At 37.7% G+C, this 23,182-nt stretch overlaps 1 protein-coding gene across 3 annotated transcripts in view; it reads right to left on the bottom strand.

Moving 5' to 3' along the window:
* Positions 1 to 23,182, bottom strand: part of MTMR2 (myotubularin related protein 2) — a 117,681-nt gene that overhangs the window by 22,167 nt on the left and 72,332 nt on the right. For all 3 annotated transcript variants that reach the window (XM_002925711.4, XM_034666135.1, XM_011232938.3), the window contains 2 exons: positions 8,896 to 9,045; positions 7,738 to 7,926 (listed from right to left, as the gene is read on the bottom strand). In XM_002925711.4, coding sequence (XP_002925757.1) covers positions 7,738 to 7,926; positions 8,896 to 9,045 — 339 coding nt within the window. The remainder of the gene's footprint in view (positions 1 to 7,737; positions 7,927 to 8,895; positions 9,046 to 23,182) is intronic.

The following is a 23,182-nucleotide window of genomic DNA, read 5'->3' as shown; positions in this document are numbered from 1 at the left end:
TGAATCATGGAACTTTACATTAAAAACCAGGGATGTACTGTACGGTGACTAACATAATATAATAAAAAAAAATTAAAAAAAAAAGAAAGAATATTTTATTAGGAGTGGGGGAATGGGATAGACTGGTGATGGGTAGTAAGGAGGGCACGTATTATGGTGCACTGGGTGTTATACGCAAGTAATGAAGCATCGAACTTTACATCGGAATCCGGGGATGTACTGTATGGTGATTAACATAACGTAATAAAAAAATCATTAAAAAAAATAAAAAATAAAAAAAATATTGTATTAGAAGAAATAATTCTTATAGTATTAAGAGAAAAACAAAGAAACAAAATAAACAACATGTAAGTGCACCAAAAAAATAATGGAGAAAAATATAAAGATATTAGTGGATATGGGTGATTTTTATTTTCTTTCTTTATCTATACCTGCTGAGTTTTTCTATACTGTCTAGTACATATCTTGTAACCAGAAAGATGTAACAATAAGTAAAATATATCAGTCTTCCAAAAAAGAGGGGATTTCCATACTGAAATATGTATCAGAATGCTTTAAAAAATAAGATATGGAATATAACACTTTGCCTTACCACCTTTTCTACATTACATTTCTCTTCCCTTCTCCTCTCATGCTAGAAAACATACTACGTCTCGCTCTTGTTAATTCGGAGTAAAGTTTCAGAAGGGGAACAAATATTTACTGGAAAAATATATACCAGTCCCTGTGCTGCAAGCTTCATGTACACATTATCTCATTTCTCCTTTAAGGGGAAACATTTACAGTTTAATAGAGAATGTTGGAACTCAAAATGCCTTCAAAACACTACATAGGATGGAAATACTTAGGCACAGGCACCATAATTTAATTAAAAGGATGATCATCCCAGCATTGTTTATAAAAGCAAAAAACCCAGAAATAACCTAAATATCCAATAACAGTTGATATTATTAGTTATTGTACAATTAAAATAACGTTATATATAGATGTTCACTGGCACCGAAAGATACAGGGTCAATGTTTTAAAAAGGAAGTTACAATTATCCCACTGTTTCAAATATATGTGTGCATGCATATATTCATAGGTCTGGAAGAACAACCAAAGTTTAGTGGTGTTACAGGATTTAGAGTGTTTTACAATATGTTCTTCTTTTCACTTATTTGCATTAGCTGATTCTATAATACAGATACATTGCTTCTTGGGGGTTAAAAAGGTAACTTACTAAAGCTTAATTATATCTCTTCTCTCTCCCTCTCCTATGGTAGATTTTGTCAACTGAACAAAATTTCTATTTCCGCAATGTAAATATTTGTTCTACAGCAGAAACCAGGCCTACTACTCTAGCTATAATTGCAAGTCTTCAGTGTGAATAACTTGATTAGGTGGAGGGCAGTGAGAAGGCGGCACCACTGGTCACGGAGAATACTGCTTTCCAATTCCTACAGCCACGTTGTGCAGACTTTACTCATAAGCTCAGTTAGTTGTCAAGTCTGGAGAAGGGAGAAGGAAACTAATAATTGCTGAACACTTATTTATTATGTACATGAGCATAGGGTTATGCACTACATTTTATTAGATGAGTTTTGCCCCCAAAACAACCCTGTTAGCTATTATTATTCTCATTTTACAAATGAGCAAATGAAGGTCTAAAAAGATTAAATAACCCATCCCCACACGCCACTTCACTTTGGCTCCATCAAAGCCAGCTGGTGCATGTGTAGCCCACGTAGGGGACACCCACTGAGTGCGTGACTCTGGTGGCCAAGGGGGATTGTGTTTCTGGGCTCTATGGTTCTGAAACAATTGGAGATGCAGTTCTTGGTAGACTACCAGCTTCGGAGCACTGTACAGTCAGTAGACTTAAATACATCTCAGTCTTCCTCTGAAAATGGCCTACCTACTAGATCTAGAGCTTCAGCCTCAGGGAAAGGCATCAGATTTGTAACACATCTAGAGGCTATGGAAATGCTCTCAGAAAATATAAGGTGAGGGATACTATCTATCTATGAGCTCTCACTATGCCCTGCTATAGCTCACCAGTACCTCCACAAAAAAAAGCCCATATACTTGTCCAAAGCCTCAAATTTTGCAATTGTCACTAAGGGCACACCTCCAGATCACTTGGTCTGGAGGCCAGCAAGGTCTATAACTGCAGTCCCATACGACTGTATATATCTGCCTATCTTAAAAGATGCTGCCTGAGGGTCCAGCTTCCAATCAGCCTGAAACTAGGAGATGACTAAGATCCCTCCCCCTGGAATACTCAAGGTTTTGGTACACCCTCAACAACTGGGACCTACCAAAAAAACACCAGGCTGCTTAGACAATCAAAAAGATTTGAAAGACAACCAAAAACTGGGCCAAGCTGAAATGATAAGACTCATCTCCCAAACAATGCCACTCCTGCAGGACTAGGAAACATAGCTGTTTTTTCACCTAATACACAGAGATACAGAGACTCAGGCAAAATGAGGAGAAAGAAAAATATGTTCCACATGAAAAGACAAACTAAAACACCAGAAAAAAAAAAAACCTTAATGAAATGGAGATAAATAATTTACCGGATAAAGAGTTCAAAGTAATGGTCATAAAAGTGTTCACCAAACTTGAAGAATGGATGAACACAATAAGAACTTCAACAAAAATATAGAAAATTTTAGAAAGTACCAAACAGAAGTCACATAAAACTGAAGAACACAATAATTAAACTGAAAAATGCAAGAGTGGTTCAATATCAGACCAGATAAAACAGAAGATAGAATCAGTGATCTGGAAGACAAGGCAGTGGAATTCATCCAAAAAGAGAAGGAAAAACAAAAAAGAACTTTTAAAATGTGAACACAGCTTAAAGGACCTATCGGTCAACATAAACTAAAATGCCATTTGCATTATAGGGGCACCAGGAGAAGAGCAACAGAAAGGGACAGAAAACGTATTTGAAGAAATAATGGCTGAAAACTTCCCTAGAGAAAGAAATAGACATTTCAGTCCAGGAAGTCCGGAGAGTTGCAAATAAGATAAACCCGAAAAGAGCCATACCAAGTCACATTATAATTAAAATGTCGAAAGTTAAGGATAAGGAGAGAATCTTAAAGATAGCAAGAGAAAAACAGCTTGTTATATACAAAGAAACCTCTATAAGACAATCAGCAGTATTTTTAGCAGAAACTGTGTAGGCCAGAAGAGAGTGGCATGATATATTCAAAGTACTGAAAGGAAACCCTTCCTACCAAGAATATTCTTTCTGGCAATATTATAAAGAAGAGATTAAGAGCTTTCCAGACAAACAAAAGCTAAAAGAGTTTATCAGACTTACCAAAAATGTTAAAGTTAAAGGGACTTCTTTAAGCAGAAAAGAAAGGGTACTAATTAATAACAAAAAAAAATGAAAGTAAAAATTTCACTTGTAAAGACAAATCTATAATAAACATAGTGCATTAATAATTTACAAAGCTAGTATGAAGGTTAAAAAATAGTGAAAATAACTATAACCACAATAAACAATTAAAGGATACACAAAATAAAAAGTTGTAAATGCGACATCAAAAACATAAAATGTGTCAGGGGAAGTAAAAGTGTAGTTTTAAAATGCATTCAAACTTAACCTGCTATCATCTTAACATAGACTGTTACGTATAAAGGCAGTAATATATGAGCCTTAGGGTAACCACAAAGCAAAAACACGGTACTGAACAACCAACGGGTCAACAAAGAAGTCAAAGAAGAAATGTAAAATATCTTGAGACAAATGAAATGGAAATATAACACACCATAATCTATAGGATGCAGCAAAAACAATCTTAAGAGGCAAATTCCTAGCAATACAGGCCTAACTGAAGAAATAAGAAAATATTAAATAAGCAATCTAACTCTATACCTAAATAAAGTAAGCCCAAAATCAGAAGAGAAAACTAATAAAGATCAGAGTGGAAAAAATGAAACAGAGACTAAAAACATAATAGAAAAGATCAATGAAGCTAAGCCAAATTAATAAAATCAATGAACCTTTAGTAGACACGCTAAGAAAAAAGAGGGAGGACTCAAATAAATAAAATCAAAAGTAAAAGAGGGTAAGTCCCAACTGATACCAAAGAAATACAAAAGATCATAAGAGACTACTACTATGAACTATTACATGGCAATAAACCGGACAACCTAGAAAAAAAAAAAAAAAAAAGGATAAATTCCTAGAAACAGACTCTTCCAAGGCTGAATCACGAAGAAAACAGAAAATCTGGATAGACGGATTACTAGTAAAGAAAGTGTATCAGTAATCAAAAACTCCCCAACAAACAAAAGTCCAGGACTGGACAGCTTCACCAGTAAATTCTACCAAATATACAAAGGAGATTTAATACCTATCCTTTTCAAACACTTACAAAACTGAAGAGGCAGGAACAATACCAAACTAATTTTATGAGACCAGCATTACCCTGACACCAAAAACGGATGACAAAAGAAAGAAAAGAGAAATTAATTAATTAATTTATTAATTAATTACAGGCTAGTATCCATAATGAACACAGATGTAAAAATCCTCAACAGAATATTACCAAATCAACAATACTTTAAAAGATCATACACCATGATCAAGTAGGATTTATTCCAGAGATGTAAGGATGGTTCAACATCTACAGAACACTCAATGTAATATAACACATTGACAAAATTAAGAATAAAAATCATAATCATCTCAAAAGATGCAGAAAAAACGTTTGACAAAATTCAACATACATTCATTACAACGACTCTCAAAAAAGTAATAAAGGCCATGTATGACAAGCCCACAACTATCATACTTAATGGTGAAAAGTTGAAAGTTTTTCTTTTAGAGTCAGAAACAAGACAAGGATATGCACTGTCACTGCTTTTATGCAGCACAGTATTGGAAGTCCTAGCCAGAGCAATTAATCAGAAAAAGAAATAAAAGCCATCGAAATTGGAAAGGAAGAAGTCAAATTGTCACTTTTTGTGGACATAATTTTATATAGAGAAAACCCTAAAGACTCTACCCAAAAAACTATTAGAACTAATAAATGAATTCAGTGAAGTTGTGGGGTACAAAATCAATATATAAAATCTATTACATGTTAATACATTAACAATGAACTATCAGAGAATTAAGAAAACAATCCCCCCCCAGGGGCGCCTGGGTGGCACAGCGGTTAAGCATCTGCCTTCGGCTCAGGGCGTGATCCCGGCGTTGTGGGATCGAGCCCCACATCAGGCTCCTCCGCTATGAGCCTGCTTCTTCCTCTCCCACTCCCCCTGCTTGTGTTCCCTCTCTCGCTGGTTGTCTCTATCTCTGTTGAATAAATAAATAAAATCTTTTAAAAAAAATCCCCTTTATAACTGCATTGAAAAAAATAAAATACTTAGAACTAAATTTAAGGTGAAAAACCTTTACACTACACACTATAAGACACTGATGAAAGAAACTGAAGAAGACACAAATAAATGAAAAGATACTACAAGCTCATGGACTTGAAAAATTAATTTGAAAAATGTATTTCCCAAAGCAATCTACAGATTCAATGCCATCCCTATCAAAATTCCAATGGCATTTTTCACATACATAGAACAATCCTAAAATTTGTATGGAACCACAAAATATCCATTACCCTGAGAAAGAAGAACAAAGCTGGAGGCATCATGCTGATTTTAAGCTACACTACAAAGCTATAATAATCAAAACAGTTTGGTATTGGCATGAAAACAGATATACAGAACAACAGAACAGAACACAGAGCCCAGAAATGAACCCCATGTATACATGGTCAATTAATACCCAACAAAGGAGGCAGGGATATGAAAGGCGAAAGGACAGTCTCTTTCAGTAACTTTGCTCAGAAAACTGGACAGCCACATGCAAAGAATGAAACTGAACTACTTTCTTACACCATACACAAAAATCCACTTGATAATAGATTAAAGACTTGACTCTAAGACCAGAAACCATAAATTTCTTAGAAGAAAACTAAGGTGATAAGCTCCATGACATTGGTCTTAGTGATCTCTTTTTGGCTCCTACTCCAGAAGCAATGGCAACAAAAGCAAAAAGAAACAAATGGAACTACATCAAACTAAAAAGTTTCTGCATAGCAAAGGGAGCTTCCCACTAGTGAATGAGAGAAGATATTTGCAAATCATATATCAGATAAGAGATTAATATCCAAAATACATAATGAACCCATACAACTCAATAGCAATAACAAAAGATAATCCAGTTGAAAAATAGGCAGAGGATTTGAATAGACATTTCTCCAAAGAAGACAACAGATGGCCAACAGGCACAAGAAAAGATGCTCAACATCACTAATCATCAGGAAATGCAAATTACAACCTCAATGAGATATAACCGCATATCTGTCAAAATGGCTATTATCAAAAAAATAAACATGATGGAAAACACTATGAAGGTTCCTCAAAAACTTAAAACTAAAAACACTATGCAATCCAGCAATTCCACTTCTGGGTATTTATTGAAAGAAAACAACAACACTAATCCAAAAAGATCTGTGCATGCTATGTTCACTGCAGCATTGTTTATCATAGCCAAGATATGGAAAGAATCTATATGTCCATCAGTGGATGATAAAGAAGATCGTGTGTGTGTGTGTGTGTGTGTGTACACACAAAATGGAATACTACTCAGCCATAAAAAGAAATTAAATCTTGCCATTTATGACAATATAAATGGACCTCAAGAGTATCATGCTAAGTAAAATTAGAGAAAGACAAATTTTGTATCATTTCACTTATATATGGAATATAAAAAACAAAACAAATGAACAAACAAGACTCATAGATACAGAGAACAGATTGGTGGTTGCAGGGTGGAGGGCTTGTCAGGGAACAAAATTGATGGAGATAAGGAGGCACAAATTTCCAGTTATAAAATAAATGTCATGAGAATGTAACATACTACATGGGGACTACAATAATATAGTTATTGTGAATTTGAAAGCTGCTAAGAAGGTAAATCTTAAAAGTTTTCATTATAAGGACAGTATGTTATAAATCGGTATGGTGACAGTAAACAGACTTGATGGGGTGATCATTTCATAATCTATACAAATACTGAAATATGTTGTAAACCTGTAACTAATATAATGTTGTATCTCAATTGTACTTCAACAAAAAGTGAACAAATATAAAATTAAAAGATCAACTAACTAGGGGCACCTGGGTAGCTCAGTCAATTAAGGGTCTGACTCTTGGTTTTGGCTCAGGTCATGATCTCAGGGGTGTGAGATCAAGCCCCATGTCAGGCTCCGCACTCAGTGGGGAGTCTGTTCGAGATTCTCTCTCTGTCCCTCACTCTTGCTCTCTAAAATAAATCAATCAATCTTAAAAAAAAGGGGGTGGTGCCTGGGTACACAGTCGTTAAGCGTCTGCCTTCGGCTCAGGGCGTGATCCCGGTGTTCCGGGATCGAGCCCCACATCGGGCTCCTCCGCTGGGAGCCTGCTTCTTCCTCCTCCCACTCCCCTGCTGTGTTCCCTCTCTCGCTGGCTGTCTCTCTGTCACATAAATAAATAAAATCTTTAAAAAAAAAAAAAAAGAAATTGAATAACTAACTCAAAGTCATACCATCAAGTAGGACAGCTGGCATTAGAATGTACATCTTTGTCACTGGAAAGTCTGAAATCTTTCTACTACTCATTGTGGCTCCCACCAAACCCAGCCAATTCATGAAACTATAATTGTAATCTTAATTACTGAAACACAATCTCACCTTATTGGCAACAGCATTGACACTTGGCCGGGCATCAAATATAAAGATTTTATGAGACTGGGCATTGGAGTCCATGATAGCTTGAAGGTATTTTTCATCTTCTTTGCTTCGCTTTCCACTCACTCCTACCATTGGCTGGCTACACCGAGTGATAGTGGCTTGACTTTCAGGATGAATCCATGATAAAACCTTAATGGGGGGAAATAGTGACACACTCTTTATATATTTCTCTGTTTAGAATTCTTCTCAAAAACATTACTCTATAAATTTCTGCTTTCTGACTGGTTCCAAAGCCTAACCATGAAAGGCTACTCAAGGCTGCTATAAAAATCATCACCTTTTTTTTTGTTTTTTAAAGATTTTATTTATTTATTTAACAGATATAGAGACAGCCAGCAAGAAAGGGAACACAAGCAGGGGGAGTGGGAGAGGAAGAAGCAGGCTCATAGCGGAGGAGCCTGATGTGGGGCTCGATCCCGTAACGCCGGGATCACGCCCTGAGCTGAAGGCAGACGCCAAACGACTGCGCCACCCAGGCGCCCCCATCACCTTTCTTTCAAGCTAACTCTGGCATATGGAAAATTTGGTCTAATCCTTTAATCAGGTATTGATTTATGAAAGTCATGATTATTCAGAAGTGTTGTCTCTAGAATCAAAGTACATTAAAAGGGGGTTAAGTAAACCCCTTAAAGTTTTATTACTAAAGCAGCAAACTATCCAACTGTAAAGTCTTCAAAACCTATGAATTTTGTGCCTAAAATTATTTGAGCTGATCTTTCTAAAACATGGTAATTCATCATAAATTTGTGAAGTTTTCTTCTTTCTAGGATTTAAAGGAAAAGAGCATTTACCACCATGATTAAAGAATATATAATAAAACAAAGAAATAGAGAACAATAAAGAGCCAACTTTGTTTTCAAGTTAAGTATCACAATTCTGTGCAGTTCTCTCCTACCCATGTCAGACTCTACAGAAACTTCTTTAATTTAAATCTTGCCTACAGTTTTAATTTTACTAAATAACTCATTCTCTAAAATCCCCATAAAAGACATGTTGCTGTAGCTATTTTTATCCTGCATCCATTCTCCCATTCATTAATCTCAGCATTGCATAGAGTACAAAAGCATTTGCAAAGTCTCATCAAAGCTTCACACTTACTGGGATACGGCCCCTTGATCTGAAGGATGCCACTCTCTTTAATTCTTCATCAGGAATATTTGCTGGCACAACCAAGAGGGCAGGATATGTATCACAGAGCTCATAGCGTTCGTTTATCTTTGTTATTCTCCAGCTCTCATTCGGAATTCCCTACATGTGAAATAGAACATAAGACAAATTACCACCTAAAATATTAAAAGATACTGAAATAAAAGCCATCTTATTTAACCTCTCTTATCTCCACTATCTGTCTCTTAAGTTCCTGGAATAGTTACTGTCTACCTGTAGTGACCAGGCTTTTAGGATGAGCTATTTTAATGCAGGGATCTCTGTTCATGTTGATGCTCATTTTATATACTGAAAGATTTCTTAAATCATTAAACACTGATAGATTGCTGGGTCTGTGTTAAATATCTCCAATGGGAAGGAAGGACACAGTAAGACTGCAAATGTCCCCTGTCTTAAAAACAAAAACAAAAGTCTCATTCAGATTGACTGGATGATTGATTTTGCTGCCATTCATCTACATAAAGAAATTTCAGGGAGCAGGTACCCAGTATCCACGAGAACACTATACATATATTTATCATTTATATACCTAAAGTAAAGTTTTCCCTCCTACATTATAGCACTAATGGAATGTTGCTAATCTAACACATATTAGAAAAGCAAGGGAGTAACAGATGGCAAAACCAAGAGGCAAGAAATACTTTTAAAAAGTTTTTAAAAACACATCAATTATTCAGCATTCATTTGATCCTTCAGTATTAGCTATAATTAGTCTACAATTTCACATACAGGGTTACCTAAATAAGATACTTAAAACTTTTCTCTTTCATTCTACAGAAAATAAAGCTATTAAATTAACTGGAATTAAGAAAATATACATATTTAAAATTTTATGGCCCCCAACAATTCATATAATCAGAAAAAGAAAGAATTGAAAGAAATCAAATTATAGTTTAAAAAAAAAAAAAACCTTTATTGAGTACCTATTATGCGCCAGTACATGTCAGCAGCCTCTCTGCACATACACATGCACATATTGTATCCGGGTTTTGTTAACTACATTTGATAGATGAAGAAGCAAAGGAGGTAATCAAGAACTCCATGTACATTCCACAACTATCCTTTTTATTTAAAAGTACATTGTTCCTAAAAAAAGAAAAATTAGTATCCTGGTTCACAGAATTGTTATAAAAATCTGAAATCAAACGGAAGAATGTACTCTCCTTTATTTTCCTTTTTTTATAATTTTCTATTATGTTATGTTAGTCACCATACAGTATATCCTTAGTTTTTGAAGTAATGTTCCATGATTCATTATTTGCATATAACACCCAGTACACCATACAATATGTGCCCACCTTAATACTCATCACCGGCCTATACCAGTCCCCCACCCCCCCCCATCTGAAGCCCTCAGTTGGTTTCCCAGAGTCCATAGTCTCTCATGGTTCATTGCCCCTTCTGTTTACCCCCCCTACATTCTTACTTTCCTTCTCCTACTGATCTTCCTGCAATTTCTAATGTTCCATAAATGAGTGAAACTTTATGATAATTGTCTTCCTCTGCTTGACTTACTTCACTTAGCATAATCTCCTCCAATCCCGGCCATGTTGCTGCAAATGTTGTGTAATCGTTCTTTCTGATGGCTGAGTAATATTCCATTGTATATATGGAACACAACTTCTTAATCCAGTCATCTGTTGAAGGGCATCTTGGCTCCTTCCACAATTTAGCTATTGTGGACAATGCTGCTACGAACATTGGGTGCATATGGCCCTTCTCTTCACTACGTCTGTCTCTTTGGGGTAAATACCCAGTAGTGCAATGGCTGGGTCACAGGGTAGCTCTATTTTTAACTTTTTAAGGGACCTCCACGCTATTTTCCAAAGTGGCTGTACCAACTTGCATTCCCACCAACAGTGTAAGAGGGATCCCCTTTCTCCACATCCTCTCCAACTTCCCACCAACAGTGTAAGAGGGATCCCCTTTCTCCACATCCTCTCCAACATTTGTTGTTTCTTGCCTTGTTAATTTTTGCCATTCTAACTGGTGTAAGGTGGTATCTCAATGTGGTTTTGATTTGAATTTCCCTGATGGCTAATGATTTTGAACATTTTTTCATGTGTCTGTTAGCCATTTGTATGTCATCTTTGGAAAAGTGTCTGTTCATATCTTCTGCCCATTTTTTGATTTGATTATTTGTTTCTCGTGTATTGAGTTTGAGAAAATATCTTCTCCCATTCCGTGGGCTGCCTCTTAGTTTCTTTGACTGTTTCCTTGGCTGTGCAAAAGTTTTTTATCTAGATGAAGTCCCACAAGTTCATTTTTTCTTTTGTTTCTCTTACCTTTGGGGATGTGTCATGAAAAAAAGGTGCTGTGGCTGACGTCAAAGAGGTTGCAGCCTATGTTCTCCTCTATGATTTTGATGGATTCCAGTCTCACATCGAGGTCTTTCATCCATTTCGAGTTTATCTTTGTGTGAGAGACTGGTCAAGTTTCATTCTTTCACATATACCTGTCCAATTTTCCCAGCACCATTTATTGGAGACTGTCTTTTTTCCACTGGATGTGTTTTCCTGCTTTGTCAAAGATTAGTTGCCCAAAAGAGCCATGGGTGCATTTCTGGGTTCCCTATTCTGTTCCATTGGTCTATGTGTCTGTTTTTGTGCCAGTACCATGCTGTCTTTGTGATCACAGCTTTGTAGTACAGCTCGAAATCCAGCATTGTGATGCCCCCAGCTTTGTTTTTCCTTTTTAACAGTTCCTTGGCGATTCGGGGCCTTTTCTGTTTCCATACAAATTTAAGGACTATTTGTTCCAGTTCTTTGAAAAATGTCATTGGTATTTTGATCGGGATAGCATTGAAAGTGTAGATTGCTCTGGGTAGCATGGACATTTTAACTATGTTAATTCTTCTGATCCATGAGCATGGAATATTTTTCCATCTCTTTGTGTCTCCTTCAATGTCTTTCAAGACTGATCTGTAGTTTCTAGAATATAGATCCATTACCTCTCTGGTTAAGTTAATTCCGAGATAACTATGATTTTTGGTGCTATTGTAAATGAAATGGATTCCCTAATTTCTTTTCTTCAGTCTCATTGTTCATGTACAGAAATGCAACTGATTTCTGAGCATTGACTTTGTATCCCGCCACATTACTGAACTGCTCTATAAGTTCTAGTAATTTGGGGGTGGAGTCTTTTGGGTTTTCCATATAGAGTGTCATGTCATCTGTGAAGAGAGATAGTTTGACTACTTCTTTGCTGATTGGAATACATTTTATCCCTTTTTGTTGTCTGATTTCTGTTGCTAGGACTTCTAGTACTATGTTGAGTAATAGTGGCGAGAGTGGGCATCCTTGTCGTGTTCCTGATCTTAAGGGAAAGGCTTCCAGCTTTTCCCCATTGAGAATGATATCCGCTGTAGGCTTTTCATAGATGGTTTTTAATGAAATTGAGGAATGTACCCTCTATCCCTATACTCTGAAGGGTTTTAATCAGGAATGGATGCTGTAATTTTTCAAATGCTTTTTCTGCATCAGTTGAGAGGATTGTATGGCTCTTGACTCTTTTCTTGTTGATATGATCTATCACACTGATGGATTTGCGAGTGTTGAACCACCCTTGCATCCCAGGGATGAATCCCACTTGGTCATGATGGATAATCCTTTTAATGTCCTGTTGGATCCTATTAGCTAGGATCTTGTTGAGAATTTTGGCATCCATACTCCTCAGGGATATCGTTCTGTAATTCTCCTTTTTGATGGGGTCTTTGCCTGGTTTGGGGATCAAGGTAATACTGGCCCCATAGAGTGAGTTTGGTAGTTTTCCTTCTGTTTCTATTTTTTGAAACAGCTTCAGGAATATAGGTATTATTTCTTCTTTGAATGTTTGGTAGAATTCCCTGGGGAATCCGTCAGGCCCTGGACTCTTACTTTTGGTAAGGTTTCTGATCACTGCTTCAATCTCTTCCTAATTAATCGGTCTGTTTAAATAATCAATTTCTTCCTGTTTCAGTCTTGGTAGTTTATAGGTTTCCAGGAAGGCATCCATTTCTTCCAGGTTGTTTAATTTATTGGCATAAAGCTGTTGATAAAAGTTTCTAATGATCCTTCCTATTTCATTGGTGTTGGTCATGATCTCTCCCCTTTCATTCATAATTTTATTAATTTGGGTCCTTTCTCTATTCTTTTGAATATGTCTGGCCAGTGGCTTATCCATCTTATTTATTCTTTCAAAGAACCAGCTTCTAGTTCTGTTGATCTGCTCTAATGTGCTCCTGGTTTCTAATTCATTGATCTCTGCTCTAATCTTGATCATCTGCCTTCTCCTGCATGGGTTAAGCCTGTTCTTCTGTTCCAGCTCCAGCTTATTGATGTGAGAATATAAAAACTGCATTTTAGGTTTTTCTATTCTTTTGAGTGAGGCCTGGATGGCTATGCATTTTCCCCTTTGGACTGCCTTTGCAGTGCCCCATAGGTTTTGGACCAATGTGTTTTCATTTTTGTTGGTCTCCAGAAATTGTTTAATCTCTTTCTTAATTACCTGGTTTGCCCAATCATTCTTGAGCAGGATGGTTCTTAGTTTCCAAGTGTTTGAGTTTCTTCCAAATTTTTCCTTGTGATTGAGTTCCAGTTTCAAAGCATTGTGGTCTGACAATATGCAGGGAATAATCTCAGTCTTTTGGTATCAGTTGAGACCTGTTTTGTGACCCAGTATATGGTCTATTCTGGAGAAAGTTCCATGTGCATTTGAAAAGAAGGAATATTCTGTTTTTCTGGGTTGTAGTATATATCTATGAGGTTCATCTGGTCCAGTATATATCTATGAGGTTCATCTGGTCCAGTATGTCATTCAAAGCTCTTGTTTCTTTGTTGATTTTCTGCTTAGGTGATCTATCTATTGCTGAGAGCGGAGTACTGAGGTCCTCCACTATTAACGTATTATTATCTATATGTCTCTTTATTCTGGTTAAGATTTGGCTTGTGTATCTAGCTCCTCCCCTGTTGGGGGCATAGATATTTATAATTGTCATATCCACTTGTTGGATACATCCTTTAAGAATAATATAGTGTCCTTCTGTATCTCTAACTACAGTCTTTAGTTTAAAATCTAATCTGTCTGATATGNTGAGTTCCAGTTTCAAAGCATTGTGGTCTGACAATATGCAGGGAATAATCTCAGTCTTTTGGTATCAGTTGAGACCTGTTTTGTGACCCAGTATATGGTCTATTCTGGAGAAAGTTCCATGTGCATTTGAAAAGAAGGAATATTCTGTTTTTCTGGGGTGTAGTATATATCTATGAGGTTCATCTGGTCCAGTATGTCATTCAAAGCTCTTGTTTCTTTGTTGATTTTCTGCTTAGGTGATCTATCTATTGCTGAGAGCGGAGTACTGAGGTCCTCCACTATTAACGTATTATTATCTATATGTCTCTTTATTCTGGTTAAGATTTGGCTTGTGTATCTAGCTCCTCCCCTGTTGGGGGCATAGATATTTATAATTGTCATATCCACTTGTTGGATACATCCTTTAAGAATAATATAGTGTCCTTCTGTATCTCTAACTACAGTCTTTAGTTTAAAATCTAATCTGTCTGATATGAGAATTGCTTCCCCAGCTTTCTTTTGAGGTCCTTTGGCATGAAAAATGGTTTTCCATCCCTTTTCCTTCAGTCTGGATGTATCTTTAGGTTCAAAATGAGTTTCTTATAGACAGCAAATGGATGGGTCATGTCTTTTTATCCAATCTGCAACCCTGTGGCATTTTATGGGAGCTCCCCCCACTTCCGTTTATCTTCCGATATCTGTGCGCAGATTCACGGCTCCCCGCTTCGTACCAAAATACTCAGCACTGGAGATGTTCGTTTGTAAAGCCAGGTGTATCTTCCTACGTCTCAGGCTGATTTCGTGGGTGTTCAGGATGGTCTGGTAGATATCCAGCTCGATTCAGGGGACCAGCTGAAAAAAAGGGTCCCCTACTCCTCTGCCATCTTTTTCCCTCCCTTCTGTGTTCTCCTTTAAAGAGGTATTTCTCAAGTGACTGCCAAACACCCAAGAGGATATTAACATTAAGAAAAGAGAGAAGGGGCGCCTGGGTGGCACAGCGGTTAAGCGTCTGCCTTCGGCTCAGGGCGTGATCCCGGTGTTATGGGATTGAGCCCCACATCAGGCTCCTCTGCTATGAGCCTGCTTCTTCCTCTCCCACTCCCCCTGCTTGTGTTCCCTCTCTTGCTGGCTGTCTCTGTCCCTGTCAAATAAATAAATAAAATCTTTAAAAAAAAAAAAAAAAGAAAAGAGAGAAAATTCCCTCCCCATAATCATATGGTAAATACCATCAATAGAGTTTCCATGAATTCTGAGCCATGGTATGTTTCTTTACCAGTGCCTTACACTCTATTTATATCTTATTTAATTAGCCTTGTCCCAACCTGCTTCTTATGATATACATCACCCTCTCCTTCTTGCTTTCCACAACTTTTTTGTATACTAAACAATTCAGGTAAGATCCTTACTTATTTTTACAAATAAAAGAAAGAATTAAAGGCTTAAAAATACACTTCCATGCTATAACAAAAAAGGACAGTGAACTGGCAAGTTTATAGAGGTGATATTCAAGCAAAAACCTTAGATGCCATGTTTAACGCATCCCTTCCCTTACCCCCTTACATCCAATCAGTGACTAATTTCTATGATTTTTCTCTTCTAAAAGTACCAAAAGAAAACTTTGTTCACTATTTTCAATCCTCATTGCAACTTCCCTAATTCAGGCCACTATCACTCCTCTCCTGTTCCTCTGCAGTCTATTCTCCATGCTGCCTCTACAATAATCATCTAAGAAGCAAGTTATCATGCCATTTCTCTGTCTAAAAACTAACAGTGGTTACCTATTCCTTTTCACGTGAAGCATAACTCCTTTATGGAGAGGAGTGATGTCACCAAGATGGCAACATAGGTGTTCCTGACTTCACTCCCCCACACAAGAACAACTAACAACCATTCAAGAACAAGACAGCACTGAGAGAATTCTCGAAAATGGGACTGAAGCATTTCCCGCACTTCATAGACTTGGAAAGACTGCATTAGAAGGAAGGGTAAGACAAGTGGCTACATGTTGACTGCACTGTCCCTCCCCTCCAGGCCAGCACAGCACCACAAAGAGAGGTGTCCCCTGAGACAGAGGAGAAAATCAGCACTTCGCCAGCATTGTGGGTCACCCTGTGGGAGCCCCTACTCTGATATTGCACCATAGGAACCACAGGGGACTCTGTGGGGCTCAACCACTGGGAATCTGACTGTGATGGAGAAGTGGGGAAGGGCTTACAGCAACCAGCACATGGATCTTGACAAACTGAGTTCACACCTCCTGGGGCCAAGGAGTAATCCATATGGATGGTTTTGCTCAGCTCCAGAGCGGAGTCAGGGACATACACAATGACGAGGGAACACAGCAGGGTGCAGAACACTCTAATTTGGACCCTCAAACGAGGAGTTTTGCCAGCCCTAGAATTCAGTTTCCCCACCACCAGGCCAGAAGCTAAATCATAGCCCCACACACCACAAAGTGTCTTCCCACCCCATCTGACCAAATGACTAGCAAAGACAGGAAGCAGTGTGGACAGGGAGACAGGAGAGCAGAGCTGACTGCTGCCAGAGCAACGCCAGGACTGGGAATACAGCATTCCCGAGCAGTGAAATTAATTCTTAGCTGGGGCTGAGGGTAGCTCTTGGCCCTTCCCAACCACTGAGCTTGTTGAGAAATCGAGAGTAACTAGAGAGGTCCCTTCCCCTCCCACCAAGGCAAGGAGGCTAAAACACAGACTGACCAGTTGTGCAGAGTGCCTTCTAGCCCCATCTGACCAGAAAGGGCTGGCAACAACTCATGGTAGCTGTGTAGTCCAATGGTACTCAAGCCAAGAAGGGGCAGATAGCCAAGAATTTACAGAACAAAGCTAGTGGCCCTGTTTGCTAAGGGAACTGGGGATCTAGATCAGCTTGAGTTAACACAAGAAAGAGTTTTACCGGCTTTAGAGCTGTTTCTCCTGCCGCACCCAGGAAAGGAACCCAACTCATTGCCCTGCTCATTGCTGAATATAGCTCTCGGCCTGTCTGGCCAGGGAACCTAACTAGAGCACACAAGAAGCTCCACAGCCTATCCAACAGCCCTATGTACAGTGACACTTGAACACAGCACACAGCCCACGGCTTCTCCAGTGTGCAGAGTAAAACCAGTGGCCTTGCTTGACCAGGGAATTCGCAGAACTGTTAGGCCTGACTTGGGTCCCCAAACAATGAGCCCTGGGTCCCATCCTGCTGTCTTGCCAGGGCAGGAAAGCTAATTAATAGCCCCAACTACAAATGAATACAGTACCCAGTCCCAGCAATCTAGTACACCTGACCGGAGAATCCAGGGAACTGTAGAGCCCATCCTACAGCCTCGCTTGGGTAGGGAACCAAGCCAGCAACCCCATCCAACTGCTCTGAAGCAGCAGCAAATCCTTCTCAATCTCTGTCCTCAGAGTTCAAACAGTTGCCTCACCCCAAAACAGACCATAATAGTAGGTCCTGCTTGCCCAAGAACAGTACCAGCAGACATTCCCAGACACCCAAACTGAACTGATTAGCGAAGAATGGTCTCTGCCAAAGAAAACCTATAAATTCTGGAAGAAAAGCCCAATCACTCAAATGTGCAGATACCAATGTAAAGAATTAAGAATCATGAAAAATCAGGTAAATATGATACCACCAAAGGAAACTAACAAAGCTCCAATAACTGACCCTAAAGAAATGGAAAGATATGAACTGTCAGAAAAGGAATTCAGAATTATCCTCTTAATGAAATTTAATGAGCTGTAAGAACACACAGACAAAATTAGGAAAACAGTGATGAGAAAAACAAGAAGTTTCACAAGAAATAGCAGGCATAAAAAACAAAACAAATGAACAAAAATCCAGAAATCCTGGAGTGGAAAAATACAATAACTGAGCTGAAGAATTCAAGTTTCAAAAGCAGACTCAACCATCCAAAAGAATCAGGGACCTGGAGGATAAGATATTAGAAATTAACCAGTCAGAGATGTCTGGGTGGCTCAGTCAGTTAAGCATCTGCCTTCAGCTGAGGTCATGATCCCAGGGTCCTGGGATTGAGTCCCGCATATCGGGATCCTTGCTCATCAGGGAGCCTGCTTCCCCCTCTGCCAGCAGCTCCCCCTGCTTGTGCTCTCTCACTCTCTCTCTCTCTGACAAATAAATAAAATCTTAAAAAAAAATTAACCAGTCAGAAAAACAAAAAGAAAAAAAGAATGAAAAACAGTGAGGAAGAAAGCCTACAGGAATTATGGGACACAACGTAAAGAAACAATAGTCACATTATGGGAGTCCCAGAAGAAAAGAAAAAGGGATAGAAAGTATATTTAAGACTATGATGACTGAAAATGTCCTGAATCTGGCAAAAGAAATGGACATCCGATCCATGAGGCCCAAAGTACCCTAAATATGTTGAACCTGAACAGGGATACACTGAGACACATTAAATTAAAACCTCAGAACTCAGAGCACCTGGGTGGCTCAGTCAGTTAATCCTCTGCCTTCGGCTCAGGTCATGATCCCAGAGTCCTAGGATCAAGCCCCACATCCGGCTCCTTGCTCAATGGGGAGCCTGCTTCTCCCTCTCCCTCTTTCTGCCTCCTTCTCCCTCTTCCTGCCACTCCCCCTGCATGTACACGCATGTGGTCTCTGTATCAAATAAGTTTAAAAATCTAAAAAACAAAAACAAACAAACAAAAAAACCATCAGAAGTCAAAGGCAAACAATTTTAAGAGCAACGAGAGAAGAGTGAGCTTCCATTCAAGGGCACCCCCATAGGAATACTGGAAGATTTCTCAACAGAAACATTTTAGGCCAGGAGAGAATAGGATGACATACTCAAAATATTCAAAGAAAATAACTCAGCCAAGAATTCTATAGCCAGTAAAACTGTCCTTCAGAATTGAGGGAAGGGTAGACTTTTCACAAACAAAAGTTAAGGGAGTTCATTATTACCAGATCTGCCTTATAAGAAAGGGTAAATACTGAGTACAAGTGAAAGAATGCTAATTAGCATCATAAAAACATAGAAAGATAGTATAAACCTCATTGGGTAATGGTAGATATACAGTCATAGTTACATTCTGCAATATGGTAACAGTGGCATGTAATTCACTTACAACTCTAGTTGGAAAGTTAAAAAAAGAACATAGTAAAAATAACCATAACTACAGTAATCTGTTATTAGTCACACAATATAAAAAACATATAATTTTAACAGTAATAACCTAAAATATAAGGGGGAAGAGCAGTAAAAATATAAAGTTTGTTAAGTTCTACTGACATTAACTTGTTATCAGCTTAAAATGGCGTGTTAAAAGTGTAAGATATTTTATGTAACCTTATGGTAACCACAGGAAAAATTCTGTAGTAATCACAAAAAAACATGATAAAGAAGTCAAAGTGTATTGATACCAAAAGACATCAAACCACAAAAAAAAAAAGAAAGAAAGAAAGAAAAAAAAAAAAGACAGCAAGATAAGAAACAAGGAGCAATTAATCTACAAAACAACCAGGAACCAATTAACGAAGTGGCAACAGTAAGTCCTTACCGTATTAATAATTACTTTAAACAGAAACCAATTAAATTCTCCAATTAAAAGATGCCGTATGACTAAATGGATAAAAAAAATAAGATCCAACAATATGCTGCCTGTAAGAGACACACTTTAGCCTCAAAAACTCACATAGACTGGGAATGAAAAGATGGAAAAAGATATTGCAAGCAAATGATAAAAAAAGAGGGGTAGCCACACTTAAGCAAAAGAGACTTTTAACAATAGTATAGAGAGAAAAAGTCATGATATAATGAGAAAAAGGACAATATATAAGATAAAACAACTGTAAATATTTCTGTGCTCAACTTTGGAGCTCCTAAATGTATAAAGCAAAAACTAACAGAGCAAAAGGAAAAATAAACAGTAATACAGTAATAGTAATAATAACTGACATATACCATTGTCAACAATGGATAGATCATCCAGACAGAAAATCAATAGGAAATCAGAGGATTTGAACAACAATATGGTAAAAATAGACCTAAGAGGTATATACAGAATACTCTATCCAACAGCAGAATACACATTCTTCTGAAGTGCACATGTAACACTTTCTACTACAGACCACATGTTAGGTCACAAAACATGTCTTAGCAAATTCAAGAAGACTAAAATCATACTAGGTATCTTCTCTGTCTATAATGGCCTAAAACTAGAAATCACTAACAGGAGGAAAACTGAAAAATTCACAAACATAAAGAAATTAAACAACATTCTCCTGACCAAGCAACAACCATTTGGTCAGGGAACAAATTAAAGGGGAAATAAAGTTTGTACAAACAAAAGTGGAAACACAACATACCAGAAGTTGTAGGACGTAGTGTAAGCCTTCTAAAAGGGAAGTCCATAGCAATAAATGCATACACTAAGAAGCAAGAAAAATCTAGGGCGCCTGGGGGGCGCAATCGGTTAGGCATCCAACTCTTGGTTTTGGCTCAGGTTGTGATCTCAGGGTTGTGAGTTTGAGCCCTGCGACGGGCTCCACACTCAGAGTGGGGTCTGCTTGGGATTCTTTCTCCCTCTCCTTCTGCCCTTCCCTGCCCCCTCTAATAAATAAATAAATCTTAAAAAAAAAAAAAAGAAGAAGAAGAAAAACCCAAATTAACCTAAGTGTATATCTTACGTAACTAAAAGAAGAACAAACTGAGCCCAAAATCAGCAGAAGAAAGGAAACAATAAAGATCTGAGCAGAAATAAATAAAACAGAAAAGAGGGGGGAAAAAAGATTAACCAAACTAAGCGCTGGTTCCCTGAAAAGATAAAGTTGGCAAACTCTTAGACTAATCAAGGAAAAAAGAGAAAGGGTCTTAATCAACAAAATTATAAATGAAAAAGGAGACATTACAACTGATATGAACAACCATGAAAGCCCTGGAAGAAAATACAGGAATAGAGCTCCTTGACATGGATCTTAGCAACAATATTTTTGGATATGATACCAAAAGCACAAGAAAGAAATATAAAACAAGTGGGACCACATCAAACTAAAAAGTTTCTGCACGGCAAAAGAAATCATCAACAAAGTGAAAAGACAACCTACAGAATGGAAAAAAATATTTGTAAACTGTGTATCTAATAAGGGGTTAATAGCCAAGATATATAACTCATGCAACACAGCAGCAAAAACCAAATCACTATGTTGTACACCTGAAACTAATGTAACACTACATGTTAGCTATACTCAAAAAAAAAAAAAAAAATTCAAAGGTCGAAGGACCTGAAGAACATTTCTTCAAAAAAAGATATGAAAGGCCACTAGACAAATGAGAAGATTCTCAATATAGTCATTAGATAAATGCAAATTAAAACCACCATGAGCTATCACCTCAGATGTATAAGAATGGCCATCATAAAATAAAAAATAAAAAAAAAAATAAAGAGATGACAAATGCTGGTGTGGATGTGAAGAAAGAAAACCCTGTTGGGGGGTTGTAAATTGGTTCAGCTGCTATAGAAAAGACTTGTGGTTGGGGGAATGAAAACTGGAGGAAAGCGGTCAGGTGGCAAAAAGGTACAAACTCCCATCATAAGAGAAATGACTATTGGGATGTAATGTACAGCATGATGACTGTAACTAACACCGCTGTATGATATATAGGAAAGTTGCTGAGAGTAAATCCTATGTGTTCTCCTCAAAAGGACAAAATTGTTTTCTTTTTTCTTTCTTTTTAGTCTGTCTATATGAGAAGATAGATGTTAGCTGAACCGATTCTGGTCATCATTTCACAACATATGTAAATCAAACCATCATGCTGTGTACCTTAAACTTACACAGTGATGTATGTCAATTATTTCTTAATAAAACTGTGAAAGAAATTCCTTTATGGTACTTAGCAAACCCCAGCCCTTCACACTCCAGCTTTCCCCAGTCTGATCTCTCACCACTCCCAGTCTTGAGTCANTTGAGCCTATACCAATATTTTCAGTTCCCAAAGGGCTTCATACTCTCTCACTCGAGTACCTGCTTTATCAGTCACTGTATTCATCACTGTATATTTTAATCATCAGTTTACTTCTTTGAATCCTCCACTAAATATATGCTTTTTGGGAGTCAGGATTGTGTCTGCCTGTTTCATGGATTTAGCCACCAGTAAATGTAGTGCTACATAAATTGGATGGATGGATGGATGAGTGAAGGAAGGAATGATTAATGAATAAATCAATGAACCACAAGGAAGCCTTCATAAGAAGCAAAATCAGTTTCTCAAGTTTTCTTAGCAAACATGGAGTCAGAGATAAAATGGTCAGATCACCAGAGAAGCATACACCACCTGAGATCCTAATGTACATCCCAATCCAGGGAGGTACTCTCATAGCTCAATCCCTTCTCGTATCCTTAAAAAATCACTGCCGGGGAGAACTACTATTACCAGTGGGACTGCGTCACATTCTTCAGGAAACAGGCAGCATGGGGGTAGAGACACTGACTTAACTTATACTAATGGATATTGTCTTCCTATTTTTAGATAAAGTGATACACCTATCTCCACTAAAGGAACTGCCTTCGAAATGGGAAAGTGGAGTTGACTAGTCAGCATATACTCTTTGTAGACAGTGCTAAAGACATACGGACAACTACGATCTTTGGCATACATTTTTATAATCTCCCTACAAATCATTGTCCTTCAGTTAATGTATCCATTTGTCAGAGTCAAATTACAACCCAATTAACTGGATTGTAGCTGTCCTTAGCTATTTATATTCCAGTGCTGAGGATAAAGTCTGTTTTCCTTGACTGGACTTGAGGGTTTTCCAAATTTGTTAAGCAACACATCTATCTACCTTATGATTGAATATTTCTGCAGAAGGCCATGTTTATTTCCTTAAGACTGATTTTTACTATTTTAGCAACTTGATTTTTCTTGATCTTATCCACAAATTTCAAGGGTCCTCTGTATGATCACCACATGCATCAAGAGTAAAGAAACATGTTCTTAACACAACAAATTTAAATAAAATTATTAATAATTTTGCCCGTTAAAAATTATGTATGAGCAGCACTGTAATATAGAGGTCTACAGAATTAACGTGGCTTTCCTCTCGTGTTCTAGCGGCTGCACACAATGAAGCTCGCCAGTCAGGAGTTCTGTGTTTAGAGCTTTACAAAGTAATAAAAACAATAATAATCACTTGGA

This window comes from Ailuropoda melanoleuca, chromosome 8, assembly GCF_002007445.2.
Source record: "Ailuropoda melanoleuca isolate Jingjing chromosome 8, ASM200744v2, whole genome shotgun sequence".
Lineage (NCBI taxonomy): Eukaryota > Metazoa > Chordata > Mammalia > Carnivora > Ursidae > Ailuropoda > Ailuropoda melanoleuca.
Note: the sequence above shows the minus strand (reverse complement) of the source record. Positions and strands in the feature narration are given on the sequence as shown.